This window comes from Lepeophtheirus salmonis, chromosome 14 (genome assembly GCF_016086655.4).
Source record: "Lepeophtheirus salmonis chromosome 14, UVic_Lsal_1.4, whole genome shotgun sequence".
NCBI lineage: Eukaryota > Metazoa > Arthropoda > Copepoda > Siphonostomatoida > Caligidae > Lepeophtheirus > Lepeophtheirus salmonis.
This window is the reverse complement of record NC_052144.2, coordinates 22,321,018-22,338,865: the sequence shown is the minus strand read 5'-3', so window position 1 is coordinate 22,338,865 and position 17,848 is coordinate 22,321,018. Positions and strand designations below refer to the sequence as shown.

The following is a 17,848-nucleotide window of genomic DNA, read 5'->3' as shown; positions in this document are numbered from 1 at the left end:
CACATTTTATCGAAAAAGGAGTAGATCCGAAGTTAAAAATACTTTAGAGGGGCATCGATACTCGTAAACACATTGATCCCTTAAGGGAACAATTTTGAGGTCAGAATGTGCACCGTTGAGTTTAAGACAGCAATATAATTGATTTTTGAGCGTATAATCCAAAAATGAGCTCAACTTTTCACTTAGTTCTCTTGTTTCTGATATATCTTGGTTAATTGTAATTTGAGATTAATATCGTTCAGAGCCATTTTTCATCATTAAAATAATCACCAAATTTAAAATACGATTCGTAAAACTTGTGTTGGCGAATTTTACATAATTTTATAAATATTTCTACTGAATCTGTATCTTATTTTATTTCATTTATTTATTTCGAAAAGTGGCGATAAACAAAGCTTATAACCCTTTAATGGAATTCAAAGTCTCTTTTTAAATAAACAGTTGTAGCATTAATTTCCATGTCTATATATTCTACTTAATTGTGATAAAAGCTAGTTTATGATTAATATAAGGAATATGTTTATATTTTTTGATGCAAATTATATATTTTTTTTCTATGATTATAATATTTTTTATGAATTTCTAATGTTATTATTTACAGTCATTCGTCCGAATATACATACTTTCACAGGCATGGTGCATAGTTATAAATATTTACTTTTTTTATATAATGTGACCAAGTGGATTTCAAAGTCTCTTTAGGATATTGTTCTTATTAAAAAATATTTTTGAAGTTTTTTATTTATATTATATCCTGATGCCTATAAAAGCTCATATAAATGATATTTTTTCTTTTTAATTAGATTTAGATTAATTAGTATTTAGATTCTTTACTATGCCTGAATAGGTATTTCATTGTTTTTATCCTGGAATTTCATTTCCAAGAAAAGGGTCGACTTTACTTTGTTAACATATTCCTCAGATGAATTTTCATCCCGTAGACCCTCGTGGACTGTGGAATTTTTGAATTTGATAATCTTTTGTCATGGATGATCCAGTTAGAAGTATCTTTTTTTGGTTCTAAACCTTAGACAACAGTAAAGTTCATTTTTTTGTTACCCTAATGAATTAAGAATAATTTTAGGCCGTAACTAATTCCTTTGATATAAAACAAATACTAATGAATACTTGTAGATAGGATTTTAATTTTTGAGTCAATTCCACCACAAACATTGACTTGACTTGGAATTTAAACAGAATGCTAAGTTTGTTATTCTTTTTGTATATTATGTCAAGACAATGGAAAGTTTTATTATTGTGTAAAAATAGATAAATAATATACAAAACAAAATAACTAAGAAGAAAATAACTACATTTTTGTGCAATAACGGAATATCAAATAGAAGTCATAGTCGTATATATATCATAGAGTAACTTTTTATAAGTTTTATTGGAGATGATTGTCATTTAGAGAAGTCTTCAGTTTTTTCCCTTCATTCCTTATATCCGAGCTTATTAAAAAATACCATATTCGAGGACGTTATCGTTATATTTTTGTTAATAAATAATTTTGCAAATATTAGGTTTAAGTAATTGGGAAGATAGATTCTACTTATCTGCATATAAGTTTGTCTTGTACAAAAATATTTAAAGCTGGTTAAAAATTAACTTATTTTTATTGTTCTTTGTTAATTTGTTGAACTTACTAACTAAGTAGTTGTTCAACAATTAAGGATAATTACATCGTGTTAAGCTTCCAGTTAATTTAGGATCTTTTTACTTTTTGAAGAAAAAGTTGAAAAATGCAATGAAGATTCCCTACTAGCACCAGTTATTTAAAAAAAGTATTATCTCTTCAACGTTTATTCAAACTTAAACAATCGCACAATTGCCTTAATTCAATTCTCGTAAAATTTTTTTAAAAAAACAATAAATTTAATTTATAATTATACAAAATAAATAGATCTAACCAAAAAAATATTTTAATTCCTTCAACTTTACAAAAAATTTTTAGATGTAAAAAATTAATAAAGACATGAAAGGATTTCTTTTAAAGTGTTTATAACATAACCTTTATATACAAGAGAGTATTTGTTTTTTGAAGGTTTTAGATCAGTTAAAATGTTAATTTGATTTAAATTAGATTAAGGAAATAATCAATAATTATGAGGTTCCGTATCTAGGAAATAAATAGATAGGCCTTAATCCGATGTGGATCCACAATTTTACTCCAAATCCAACATGAGACTTTCACTTATAACAAACCATCATTTATGAGCATAAGCATTGTATACTTGGATATACCCTCCTCAAGGATTAAAGGATACATAATGGTAAAAGCTTTGGAAAATAACACACTCGTTTTTGGTCAATTTTTAACAATTATATTCCGCTATAAAAATAGCCATTAGTTAGTAAAAAAAAGGAAGTGAAAATAAAATTGTGGGTTCCATGTAGAGTATATTTTTTGATTAATGTACATATATATTAGGATCGTAGAGTTTGGAGAGTAGGTATATACATAGTACAATCTACATATTATTTTAATACTGATGCCAATATTGGTTGTATGCATATACATAGAAAGACATTTATACACTGTATTTTGAGGAAAGAAGATGGATGAACTATCTATCATTCCGTTCAATGAAAAGAAGGTTCATTTATAAAAATATTCTATTAGTACGCTTTAAAATTGACAAATTAATTATGTTGTTAAATAAATAATGAAAATAGAATAGAAATACCTTGATCAATCAAAGTCATTTAAGAAGTTCGATATTTCTTATTTTTTCATCACTCTTCATCTATTTTTCAGGATCAGACATCACAACGCAAGGAGCTTGTTGGCATACTCTATGACACAAATGTACTAGGATTCAAAGGTCCTCGAAGAATGACTGTGATTCTTCCGGGAATGAACGCTGAGGGAAATCGAATCGAATTTAAAGCACTCTCTGAGCATGATGGCCTCATAGAGCGCTACAAATCTAAAAACCTGGAAGGTATTCTTGAGCTTAGGAATAAAACTCCTGTTTGGAATGATGAAACCCAAAGCTACGTTCTAAACTTCCATGGACGTGTCACACAAGCCAGTGTTAAAAACTTTCAAATTGTGCATGAATCGGATACAGACTATGTTGTCATGCAGTTTGGAAGGGTTGCTGAAGATGTTTTTACTATGGACTATCGATATCCAATGTGTGCTCTTCAGGCTTTTGGAATAGCACTCTCTAGTTTCGATTCCAAACTTGCCTGTGAATAATGGAGTAAACACCCTTTTTTGAAGACTTTTATCTACCAAAAAAAAAAAAAAAGAAGTAATTAACTGCTACCAAAATTAGTGTATTCAATTAACTACTTATTTTTCACTTTATGTTTGTATGATCATTTCTAATTTTTTTGTGGTATGAAAATGGACTGTCACACTAATTTATTTTTAAGTCCATTTCTTCATATAAATACGTATTCTTTTGAAAGTTAATAAATTGTTTCAAATATTAAGACTGTTCAATTAAACTCCTTCTGTGTCTTGTCATTGTTGTTCTTTTTTTCATATGGATAGCTCTCAAGAGCTTAATGCAATTGATCTCTCCAATATGGCGTATGCATATCAATTTTAATAATATATTATTATTATTCATATATTTTATAAGCCAGATTTAAATCATTTTTATTGTAAACCAAATACAACAAATTATAATTTTTAATTTGTCGTAATAGTCAAATCCAATATTATGAAATATATGATTTTATATCTTGATAAGTACTGAACACACAATAAAATAGTATTATTCAACAGAGTATCTTATACCCCTGTTAATAATACGTAAATGAAGTTACAAATGTAATTTCATTTTGAAAAGACAGCTACTATTTAGGTAAATCAATGCACTTTAATTTTAAAGTAAGTTCATACCCAGCACTTTTGTAGAATAACCACCAATTAGCGCTACATTAGCTACGCCTCTTTGAGGATGGTTAGTACATAGAAACAGGGTGCGGCAATAAAACTAATTTTTTTATAATGCATGGTATTTCGGCTGTAGATATAATAGCGGGTTGGTCGTGTTTTCATTCGAAAGGAAATATTATAAAGTTTTTCTTAGAGATACAATCAGTTGCAATCATGCGTCGGAGTAGTGAGGAAAGTGCGAATGTAACCGGAAATAAATAATACCAAAAATACCTTGATATAATATTTCATGAAAAATAAACAATTTAATTCCTGAGTTTTATTTGTGGGATTTATGTAAAAAAAAAACAACTTAAAAGTTCATAAGCTAGTTTTTCCAAATTTAACAAGATTTTTTCATCGAAAAATGTCTCTGTGTATAACATCAGAATGTCAGAGTAGTTTTTACGAATAATATAATAACTAAGGTCATTCCAGCTTTTCCATTTTCAGTCTTATTTTTGCTATCATTTTTTTCCTGAAAATAATATCTATTTTTAAATGTTTATTAATTCAAATGCCTAATTAATAATATACATTACCTAGGTATCCTATACAATACCTAATTATACATATTACCAGTAACATATATACGGATAAAAATAGTAAAACATTGGTTTAAAAAAAAATAAAAATAGAGGAGCAAGGCAAACTTTTCTATAACTTAATCATTATAAGCATTTCAAGGAATCAATCATAGAAAAGAGTTTTATCATAGTGCATTTTGAAGGGGTTTGGAAGAACAGCACATATTTTTCATTAAAAGTATTCTGTGTCTTTTCTGAACCGAAATACTCCTAGATTAGGTGAATGGAAAGCCTTTTTCATACAAAATTGTATATGGAAATACAAAAATACTTTTGTTATCCAAATATACTTATGATAAAGTATCATATTATGGACCGATATTTAATCGTTTTTAAATCGTTGACTGGTTTTTGGGTCTCATTTTATGAACTGACTTGCCCCCATTCAATTGTACACATATAAAACATTTTAAGCTTTAAATTACATTATTGTATTTATTGATTTTCACCATATGAAAAGACACATGAAGTCATCAACAAATTATAAATATATCGAACTTTAAATGGGACCAATTCAGACATAACTTATTTACATGATCGAATTTGTTCGATACAACAAATCTTAATCCGAAGTCACCACAAGAATATAAATATTAAACTGTTTTAGAATGCAGTTGTTCTGAATAGAGGAAAACATTTTCTCTATATTTTGTTTTGTATAAGATATTGTAGATATAATTTCTGTGATATCAATATTCACAGTTTGTATTAGGTTGAAATACCTAGGAATTGTGATACATAAATACGACACTTCAGTGTTCGTGAACAATTTCTAAATGTCGGAAGAATATGTTCTCTTGAACTCAATGTACCTAGGTTCAATTCACAGTCGTTTTTAGGACAGGGAATATGCATTATGAAATACATTGGAACTTCAAAGACAATTTATAGATCAGATTGAGTAATTGTAATACTATAATGTTTGCTTATACGGAATCAGTGCAACTCCATCTCACCAATTAAGGAAACATAAATCATTTATATTTCCTATGTTTGTCAACTGATTATTCAAATTCAAAATCATGGTAAATATTACATACAAACTTTTAAATGCCTTTGAACACATCGAATATACAATACTTTTACATTTTTCTTGTAATAACTTTTATAATAACATAAGATGAATGCTCCCATCAGAATTTTATCAACATTTTATTTATATTAGCAATTATATTATATAGTTGTGCTTTCAAATAACAAATTTTTAGTTTTATTCAAAGCTTTTTTCAATTTTGAATTTTCATATGGGTAAACAAATAAAGGAATTTGCATTTACATTTAGTTCAAAAAGCCTACATAATCACATATAAGAACTAGTAAATTTTATGGTCTTTTTTAGAATAAAATGTACTTGTCTTAGAGTAAAATTTATCCGCGGACAATTCATATTTATTTATTGACGTCATACAATTGAGGTTTTTCAACTATTTAGTAGTTGTTGTGTAGGGATGTTGAGGGAGGACTGGGCAGTTGGCAATGGAGGTGAGTGATAACTAGTCATGAATGGAAGACGGATGTTTTCTTACACAGTTTTATCAGCTAAATCTGATGAGCATACTTTCATAAACATATATCTCAGAGTTGCCAATATTTTGAGGTCTATACTTGTTCCGAATTTAAAATGCCAATCCTGATTCCGAATAAAAACAAATAATTACATAAGTTACCAAATAAAAGTACTATTAAAATCACACAAATACTTAAAAAAAAATACAACCTAAACTCATGCAAAATTTTAAGTGGTTGCCATTTTGCGCAGTGTTTATTAATATTTCAAATCTGCAACGACTATGTTTCTCATTTTTGATGAGAGCACTTCTAAGTACATGTATTTATAAAGGACATCACTGAAGATTTATTGGGAACTTTTAAGTGTGAGTTAGTGTTTTAAATTGTAAGCTTTTTTGTTAGGTAAAATTAAAGAAAGCGAAATGAGCATGGTAACCCTGACAATTGAAAGAATGTTTAAGAGGATTGCAGCTTAGCTGTTATCCTGTTTCATTAAATTAGCTGTGAGAGCAAGGAAATAAATATAATTTTAAATTCATATCTAGAATGGACATATGCAGAAGTTACTCCGATAAGGATCCTCAATTCTACTCTGAGTCTAAAAAGGACTTGCACTAGGGTTGTAAATCCTAAACATTTTTTAGTGTGCAAGTTTGAACAACCTGAACAATACTTTATTTTATAAAGATGTTGTTATTTTATTCTTGAGGAGAGAAGATACCATTAATTTTTTTGATGTTCCTTTAATTAGTCATATGTACTGATTAAGTATAAGTAAACATTGTAGTATTACATTTACTCCATCAGACCTAGGACTCTTGCGTGACATCCATTGCATAAAGTATATTTATTTCTTTAGAAATGACCATGACACAAACCTGCGCAAATATATCCGGAGTGCCATTGTCCATTGATCTACGTTGATAAGAAAAAATAAAATTATAAAGTGTAACCATTAGTGGATGTACACATGAATGGCATAGAGTAAAGCTGAGGCGTAATGAGTGTCCCTGTTGGACTAAAAGTATAATTGAGGATTGACATTGTTTTTAGTTCTACCTGAATGCCCTTGCTATATACGGAGTGGGTCTTGTGTTTATCTCAGAGCTAATTTTATGAAACGTATATTATGAAATATTTCTAGCTATATCATACACCAAAATAATACATTATTAAATTTTACATACTTGAATGGGAACCCCTGGAATTTTGCTTTACACACAACATATCTTATTAATAAGTAAAGTTTAGATGTATTCAACTATGTCTAATTGTATTAAAAACAGTTACAGGGTGCACTGTGCATATATTTTCCTAATGTTCCCCTATATTATAAACGTATTTTCATCTAAGAAATAACAAGGAGTCATATTAGTCAGATATTGTAGGGGTATGCATATCGTATCAGGTGTATATACAGGGTACACTTTATATAGTGAACTCTGATGTATGTCATATACATATTTTTTATCTAAAAAAGACAATGTAGTCGTTTTAGTTAAATATTGCAGGTGTGTGCATGTATACAAAGATACTCTTTCTGTTTGATTTTTTTATTGCTTTTTTATGTGTATCATAATTCATATGTATTTACAGTATAAGTTAAGACTTGAATAAAAAAAAAAGAGGTACTATCTAAAAATGCAAAAAACTTTCGAAGGTGGTTTGTACGTAGCATACAGGGAGCACTGGTTTGTTTGTTTTTGTTAGTGAACGCTTTAGAGACTAAAGTAGCACAGGGGAATATAGACAAAAAAATATCTCAGCTGCATTTCAAGTCAGCTCTGTGAAATATCTGCAACGAATAAATATGATAGAATGTAATCCAAATCTAAGTTTTCTGTGCTGTAAAAAATAATGTATATCACATGGTTTTAACCCATAAGATATCAAGATAAAGACACATAACATGAAATGGTCCCATGTTACCAAATATTACTTATTTGATTTATTTAAATAAATAAAACACTTATTTTAATATTAGTATACATAATACGTATATATGAATTTTTGCCGCTTAATGACTTACATTAGTGTGTTCAACTTTGAAAATGAAAGCTCTCTAGCCAGTCGTTGCTTGCAATTTTTTCATCAACCCATATTAATCAAATCGTTAAATCAAATAATAACATTATCCAACAAAATCACACTTTTTTTTTTGTCACAAGAATGACATATAATGAATTCAGTTCAATTTAATCTCTTTATTCCTGAGATGAGCTTATTTTTTATTAGCCTCATGGTCTTCAGAAAAATGTAATAAAGTACCATAAATGATGTTTAGCTATTTTTAAGATTTAAAACTTTATGAAATGTGTGGTGTTGAAGATAAGGATACATTATGCGAATATATTTCAAAACCTAAAATGTCTGTATTATGTTTATAACTCAAGTTATGTTGTTTAAATTTGAAAATTAGTGCTTTAGTATTTAAAGGCTCATAGCTTCAAGAATAATTTATTAAGAAAGTTAAAAAATATCTAATTTGATAGCTGAAAGTCTATACTTTAATTTAAAAAAAATAACTTTCTGAAAAATACTCAATATCGTTGTCAATTTGTGACAAACTCAAAAAGTGTCAAATTAAAACCCTCTTGAGAATAGGTTTCAGAATTCAGGATCGGTGTTCATCATTTGAGAAGTGTGAGTATGTGAGGAAAAAATCCTTCCCAACAAAATCCCCACTGAACTTCCCCTTACCACATTGATTTGATTTTGTGATGATATGTTTCCAGGATTCCCTTGAATGCTGGAAACTTAGAATCCACAGTGTAGGAAATTTAGTATTTGATCGCTCGACAAAATTATAAGTTTAACTACTGATCAAGAGTACGAAGAAATCTGGAAACAGACTTGGTTACTCCATGATCTTAATGTGCTTCTTATTGAGGCACTCCTTTGTTGCTTTGGTTGTATGTTTTGCGTCATTGTCGTACAGGAAGTTCCATCTATTTTCAGTGCACTTCCTCAAGGCTTAAATAAACCTACTATTCAAATTATAAACCATTATTTACTCTTTCAGAAAGGAAAGTCATAAAATCGGTATGGGATCAAATACTTATTTTCTACACTGTATAGGTATATGTGGATATACAAGCATAAATGTACTATACACACAATACAGGATACATAAAAATCATATGTATTCAATTCAGCAAATAGAATATTATGATGTAAAGAATATAATATTTAAAAATACATATGTACATAGGATTATTTGATTTATTGCATCAAAATCAGTAAGAAATATTCTGAAAAATATATGTTAGCTCAAAGTTTTTTTATTTAATCAATATTCCTAGTGATGAAAATGTAGTTCTTCTTATAACTAATAAGAAGCAATATTTGAATTGTTTGTTATTTTGTTCCTCAGATGATTGAGTTATGTGAAAGATTTTTTATATCTAAAAGAATAAAACAGTTCATGAACACAATTTAAGTATGTACTACTGTAGTTCGGTATACCAGAACTACAGTAGTACCGGATGATGATACATTTAAAAACGTGCTATATTTAACTGGTACTTTCATTTCCACTAAGTCATTACGGACTCCTTCAAATTTAAGACTCTAAATAACAAAATTTACTATGTATAAAACTCTCTATACAGGAAAAAAAGTTTTCAAATGTTAAAACAAGTCCCCACTCTAGGCAGAAGTCCTGCAAGCGCTACAATAACTATTTTTTTTGGTATATATTTATTATAAAAAGTATAAAAACGTTTCAAAGTTCCGATTACTATTTTGCTACTGGAATTGATACAAAAAAATTGGTATCATTTTAACACTTTTATATACATTGAATGATGGAAAAAAAATTATTCAGACCATTTTCACTAGTATTTCTTGATAAGTTTAGTTTAATTAGAAAGTTGTAGACACTTAGTATACTCTAAACAAACCATGCAAGGTTATCATGATGGAAGAATAAAGATCTTATATTGGTGTTCTAGTGTGCAAGAACAAGATTTTTTTCCTATTCAGGATCTATACCCGGGTCTATTAACTGTGTTTGGTTGTTAGCAAAAATGAGATGAATAAATCCTTTCAAGTGGCATGTTGGCCGTAATTTCTATTGAACATTAAATTAATTGACGTTTAGTACTCGACTGTAAGACCCAATGAGGAACAGAGAGAGTCATCAACCTATCTACATTTACAACTCCAAAAAGCGACCTAATAGTTAATTGTTTTTTTATTTATTTACTCCTATATATTTCACTTACTATCAAAATATACGTTATGGTACTTTACTCTATCTATTTACTAGTAATTTACTGCCATGGGTAGAGTGATCATTTTTAGTTCTTGATTTCTCATCGTATTACATATCATATTTGCAACTTTAATGGAGGAAATTGAAGAAAATATTATTATATGATATTAAATTTTTTCGTTATTTTGTATTTATTCTCTTTCATATGAAATATTTCTAGAGCAAAAATACGTCATATTCCATCCTCCAAAATCATTACATTATGCAATTAAAAAAATAATAATAAAACCATATGTCTTGCTCCACTTTTCCTTGCACTAATCCTTATGCCCAGCTCTAATTATTGGGCAGTGCACCTCAGTCTTTCTTTAGTAACTTAATTTAAGCTAATTATACCAACATTTGTATTTCACTATTGAATAATTTTCACGGGTAGGAAATGTACACACAGAACGAATTTGGACCATATTCCACCTATTGAGAATATCTTCTCTAATTCCTAACATAATCATAGAAGCCGGCAGCTTGATCTTAGTGCCAGTTGGTGTTGGTATTGCCAGAGTAAACGATTATGTCATTTTTCTTGTTGTGGACTGGGTCATCAGTGGTTGTATCTTTATCAGAAAAAAGCTTCAAGCTTTATTTTGCTTCAACTTTGTTGATCTACCACTCTTAGACTTGTCCTGAAGCTTGTCTCCAAATATCAAACAATTTCTAACAATCTTTTTTCTTTCATTAGGATTATCTTGCTTGTTTTGTTTATGGTCTATAAATCAAGCTGAGAACCTAAGCTTTCAGTTTGTTAGGAAACTTTTTTTAACTCACTCAACATATTAAAAACGCCGTTAGAAGTGGTGTCAAGACTATTGCCCGTCCCAAAGTTATAAATAACATTTGAAACATTTTGTAAATATACATATATTTGATTTAAGGGACTAAAGAAAATATATAAATTACTCATTGAATATACAATATACATAAAAGTGAAGATGGGTTAAAAATGAATATTTTTATTTTGCAAAGAAATAATGTCGTAAATTATTGAAATTGTATTCAAAAATAATTTAATACATCAATGTAGATGATGTTATAGCTCTCTGCTACAACTTGTATGTTCCTATATATTTTATATCAAGTAATAATGTCATGCAACGAAAATGTTCAAGGTATTTTTGAAAGTAAATCAATATTTTACGAATATAGGTTAATATTTTGCCAAATATCGAAATTATTTATTATTGATAACTATGCATAGTAGTCAAAAATAGTAGATTTGCAACTCGAGACCCTCTTTTACAACTTGGACATAAAAACCCCATAGACATTATTTATATCATTGAAATTATTGATTTTAGTTCATATGACATATTAAAATTCATATATCACGCATAAAGCAAAATTTGAGATGTTATAATGTACCAAGCAAAGGGGCTAGTACTCAGTTATAACAAGAGTTACAATAGGGCATGTGCGTTGCTTGTATATATTTCTTTATAAACAAAGCAATAGAGAATAAAACCGTGGCAAAATATTACAACTCTCTGATTAAGAAAATTATTGAATAAAAAATAACATGCGTATGTTACTCACATAGAGGTCTGTTGAAATCATGTACCAATAAAAAAACAAACAACACAAGCTACAAACTGCCACACCACTTTGGGGATAATATATATTTTTTAGTTTGCTCATGACCTATAGTGTCCTCATCGTTATCGATTTTTAGAGATATCTGTAATACCAAGCAGCTTTGCTAACCCCTTTTTGGAACCCTTGATCCTCTCCTAAAAGTTTCTTAAGCGTCCTCAAATTTTTTATTTTAGATATATTTATAACTCTGTTTTTGGTGTAATCTCAAATGGGATCCAAAATGGAGGCACAAATCAAGTAAACATATAAAATGCATGCTCCTATGATATTATTGTTGGCTTCCAATGTCATTGAGAGCCTTTTTTTGACCAAAATACCATCTCTTTTTTCTTTTCTCTTACTATATGTCTCTCCTTCTTTCTGTCTCCCCCCCCCTCTTTTCTCCTTCTGTTTCTTTCTACATCTATCTCCTTTCTTCTAACTTCATTCCCCTCTATTCACCCCTCTAGCACGGGCACCCGCAGATAGTACATCGATAAAATAAAGCTATATATATATATAAGTAATATATAACAATGTTTGGGGTTAAGCCACAAACCCATACCCCCAAATGATGTATTACTGTAATGCCTATACTGTTTGTAATATAAACCAATTTTTCATATTTGAGAACCATCATTCTAAAATTCTTTTAAGTTGACAGGCCACATATCGAAGTTTAAATACATTAATATGATAAATTACTGTACATATGTTTTTTCCCTAATTGTTTTAAATTTTCTATTTTTTTCCTTTCTTTTATTACAAAAACCAATTATTAAATATATTTAATAAAATTATTTCCCATTGACTTCTTCGTCATTTGATATTTCATTTTAATTTTCGTATTTGGGTTGTTTGCTTAATTAAATTATTACAAATCCAAATTATATAAAGTTTAAGTAGTTCAATGAAAAACATCACTCCTTAAAGGAGATTATTCATAAATGATTATTTTATAATATTTTTGGGTGTTTACTTGAATAATAGAAATTTTTTTATAAATAATATTTTGTAATATCGTTCAAAAAAGGAAATACAAATACTGGTAGTGCTCTGATCAGTTTTAAAGATTTGAATACTTCACATAAGCTAATATTCTTCATTGGATAGATTACATTCTAATATAGTTTACGAAGAAAAAAAACCGGACTGGTATCATTTTTAAGAAGATACAATCAGTCAAGAACAAATTTGTTATTTTAAATTTTGGGATGTCTATATCAAGCAACTCCCAATAATTGATGAAAAAACAAAAAAATGTCAAGAGCATTAGGAAAGAGTGTGTTAAATTTAGGAAAAGTTTGGAGGCCGTAATAAAGGCTGAAGGTTCCATATTGAATAAATGATAGCACTATATATATGTAGTATAGTTGTTGTTTTTTTAGGCCACCCTTTTTTTCGAATTGGTAATATGAAGCATATATTTTCTTTTACTCAGATGTTGTAATTATTATTTAAATCCTGAGTAGAGAACATCCTTTCCTACACCATTCAATTATATTCGAAACCTGACTGAACATTCGTGTGTGCTCCCAAAAGACGTAAAGTAACCTTGGGGATTTGTTCTGTAGTTTGTAAGTCCTTGCTGGACTCAGAGAGTATAATTGATGATTGCAGCTGGTATTTTGAAACTTCTTGACAGCTAAGCTGCTCTCCTCCAAAACATTCTTCAAATTGTCAGGGTTAATATGTTGATTTTCGGTTTCTTTTTTTATAACATCCCCAAAATACATACAAGTTTCATCACTAAATATCAGCATTTTTGCCCACCTGCTAAATCCGGTTTATTACTTTTATTGAAGCCGTATAACACAAAATAACCAATAAAATCATCAACCACAATAGTTTTAGCCTTTAAAGCCTTTAAAAAAAATCACGTTTATAAAGTATTATTTCTATTCAAAGTCATATTTCAAAGTCAAATAACTATATAAATCAAAATAAATGGTAATATTAATTTATAATAACATTCAAGCATTCAACAAATAAATTATTTATTAAGTGATCTTGAATATAGTTCGTAAAATATGTAAAAAAATCAAGTAAAATTATACATCATATTTGGAAGTTAATATTTCTTTCAATTGTCGTATATTATATCTAAACAAAAAGCATAAACCTTATATTAAAACATCAAAAGGTTTGCTGTCAAAACAAGGGCCTGTCTTAAGTGATTTTTTTAATTTTAATTTTTTAATTGAAAATTTATTCATAAAGATAAATTGAGAAGCTCCTAAATTAAATATAAATAACTCGCTTAGTTGACTATTTAAAGATTATTTTCATATTCTGCAGCTCAAATAACAGTAACATCTGTAGGTTTTTACTTTAATGCCTTCCAAGTCCTGAATTTTGCTATATAATGTTGCTTTTATGATGGGTATTGGAGTATATGTTTCATTTTTTTAATACACTAAATTTTAGCACGATTTTTTCTTTCATAGAGAAATATTAACACTATGACCATGAAAAAAGAAAAAAAGTGCACACGTACCAACTTTTTTTAGACCATCGTGTAATTGTGCTTGCTAAAACTTCCAATTTGATGTGTCGTACGTAATGCTGCATAACACAGACAGATTTTGACAAAACATGGAACTAATCATAGTCTAAGACATCACTATTAATATAATTTTCAATTTGATATATTGTACCGACAGCTGGGGAAGAAAGAAAGATTTTGACAGAAAGCACAACCACTCATAAACTATAACATCAATATTGAAAAGCATGGTGGAAGTTGAACATCAGTCGTACACGCGTTATGGTATATCATTGTATATCTATTAACCATGGTCATACCCATATACTCTAAATTAGTATTGTTTTTATTTTAACTAATGATCACAGGTTTTTTTAGATAGGACCCATAAGTCCCAATTTTTCAATTATGCGACCCAATCCAACCCACAACACCAAAATAAAACATAATTTTGAAAATGTACAAACAGCCCGCGCCCTGAAAGTCAACTCTAGCTTAGCATATCATTTTAATCGAAGAAACTTTATTCAGAGTGATTCTTCAATTAAACGTTTAATTAAATGAAACTTATACATATAATGTAATAACTAATAAGTAAGTTTCCAAAAGATCGCCAGGTGAACAAGGAAACCATCTAACGACTTTTTAATGATGATTTTAATTCCTAAAGCATCATCATCTCCTCACTGATCCAACGAAGGCCAAAAGAGTAACGGTAAGATACTTATTTCCTCTCTAAAATCCACAGGTGGTTACCTTCATTTCTTTTCTGGTGAAAAATTATTCAGTGGAGATAGATCATTTAACAACCAAAATGATAGGTGGATATGCCAAGATGTTTACAAAGTCCGTGTTGTCTTCAGAAACAAAAATCCGGTTGCTATTATGACATTGGATGTCAACATCATTTGAGGGCATTTTATGGATTTTTATTTCTTTAGTGCTGCCCACCGAATCAAACGAGATATTTACATGGATGTTCTAGAAACGGTTGTTGTACCCTGGATGAAGCTGATGACAGGCCTTACACATTCCAGCAAGACACTGCACCATAATAAAAATCCTGGAGAACATTTAAATCGTTGAAGACCAATGTTAATCCCTTTTGACAACCTGAGGTATGGCCTCCAGACTCTCCAGATTTAAATCCAAGCGATAACTACTTTGAGAGAAGATTAGAAGACAGTTCCTGCTGGACTCACCATAACAATATAACCTTTCTTAATCGATCAATCACCTCAGCAGCCAAGAATCTCGACCACGCAGAGGTAGCTAGGTCATGTTCTTCATTCAGAGGTTGTGTTGAAAAAGTGTTATTTTCTTAGGACAAATTATCTGAAAAAGTTAATGTAATAAATAAATAACATATATTGTATTTTATAATCTCATCACAAGAGACGTTAATTTTTACTAAATTGAGGTAAGCATAAATACGTGTCCCGAGAGATTATCATAAAAAATCAACCAACAGAGGTGAGTATAAACTATAATGCTACTTGGTCGCTGATACGTTATTATTTTCAAAAATGTTTATTAGTAATAGTTATATTTATTTAAAGATCATTTAGTATACCTATGACCATTGACGATATTTACATTCTAAAAAAATACACATTAACACTTACCAATATATCTATCCTATTTGTTAAGTAATCTAAATATAAATATTAGTTTTTTTCGTTTTAACCAGTGTTTTTTGAAATTTCACACTAAACTTAATCAACTAAAAATTTGAATTAATATATAATTTAGATCCATCAATTACGATTACTTTGATATAAACTATGTAATTAAATTTGATATATCTCTTTTATAAGATAAAAATGTCACGATTGTAAATTTTTAATTCTAACTCTATGGTTAGTATGATAAAAATTGATCTAACGTTCTTGAACACTAGAACTGCGGGAATATAGCATCTCTCTTCGCGAACAGTTGGTATCAAAAACGATTGCACTAAAGTTTCAAGACTATGCTGGTCAACAAAAGAATAGTGTTTGAGTCTGTTTTCATTATTACAGTTACAAAGAAATTATTTATTAGCTTATAAACTTCAACAGAATTCATGTTTGAGTACATGTTTGAACAACTAAAGCACGGGGCGTATAAATATGTTTGCAACGTCCGCTAAGGTAGCTTTAATATATACTTGAAAATTTGTTTTTTTTTCACATCTATATTAATTAAGTGTAGGTTATCTGTATGTCGTCTGTCTGAATGAAAAACAGTCACGGGGTGCATTGTATACAGTATCTCTGATGTACTTTGAATAAAGAAATAACAATGCAGTCTTATTAAGAAAATATTGCAGGTGTGTGCATGTAGAATTGAATATGCAGAACGGTTTTTTTTATTGCTCTCTCAAGTATATCCAGAGTATATAGAAAACACCGTATCAAAATTATAGTCATTCTAGTAATAATTTATCCTCTCATTAATAATTAAGGTAAATCTTTATTCATGAAATTATTTTGAATGTTTAAAAAAACTAATTCAAAATTACAAATATATTTAGAGAATAAATTATGAAATACATGCAGAAAGAAGTTAGTTTGAAAAATGAGTAATTAAAAATAGTTTCTTAATGTCTTGCAATATTTCAATTGATTTAAATTAAATAGTTCATTACTATAATAAGTTGATTTAAATTAAATAGTTAATTACTATAATAAGTTGATTTTTTCTATAGCACATATTATCTCGAAATATATGTTTCAATCAAAAACTTTTCGAGATATATTGCCTGCACTACTTAATATACTTTCATTTTCAATGGATGGACTTGAATTTTTGTTAATTTTGAAAATTTTGTTATGGAGGTTATATTATATGCTAAAATTAAAGAAAAGATAATATTATACGGGCCCCTACAGGTACGAGCCTCTAGTCTTAAACCTGCATTAGTCTATGAGCTTCTTAGTTCTCTTTATCATTTGAGTATTTAAAATAATAAAATTAGATCTTTTTGTTTAATAATGTATATAATTATGTAAGCACAGTTGTAGGAAGAAGCTTCAAAAAGGCCGATTCTTTATAATTCCAATACTTTGGTACACCACAAATTAAATATGATAACTGTGTAAATGTACTATACAATATATTATTTGATTTTTTTTTTCACCCGGGAACCATGTTTTGAATTGAAACGTAAATATCATCCAGATCCTAGATTCCTTTTTAAAAACTAATAGTCTCCCCGGACGTATAAAAAATTATTACTAATAGGAAGAACAGGTACTGAGCTAATATAACTGAACATTTCTGCTGGACAATCTCTATTCACCAAAAAATATTAGCATTTTTACATTAGTTATAATTTTGTCCAAATCTTTAAAATTCGTCTTAAAAAAAAACAAAAGAACAAAAAAACTGTCTTTAAATTTGTAATAGATATAACTAATTCAAATTATTTAGAATTTCCACATAATACATAATATGGGTTATTTTTTTAAAAGCATGAACCGATCCTTCTTTTAATCCAATAATACCGACCGGTAGATATTTTTACATGCTATTAAAACCAGTTT

The 17,848-nt window shown here is 28.7% G+C and overlaps 1 protein-coding gene across 4 annotated transcripts in view; it reads left to right on the top strand.

The window, feature by feature from the left end:
- Nucleotides 1-3,444, top strand: part of ktub (Tub domain-containing protein ktub) — a 111,586-nt gene extending 108,142 nt beyond the window's left edge. For all 4 annotated transcript variants that reach the window (XM_040724988.2, XM_040724986.2, XM_040724987.2 and 1 more), the window contains exon 8: nucleotides 2,759-3,444. In XM_040724988.2, the coding sequence (XP_040580922.1) occupies nucleotides 2,759-3,205 (447 nt within the window). In that variant the 3' untranslated portion in view covers nucleotides 3,206-3,444. The remainder of the gene's footprint in view (nucleotides 1-2,758) is intronic.
- Nucleotides 3,445-17,848: the final 14,404 nt, after the last annotated feature.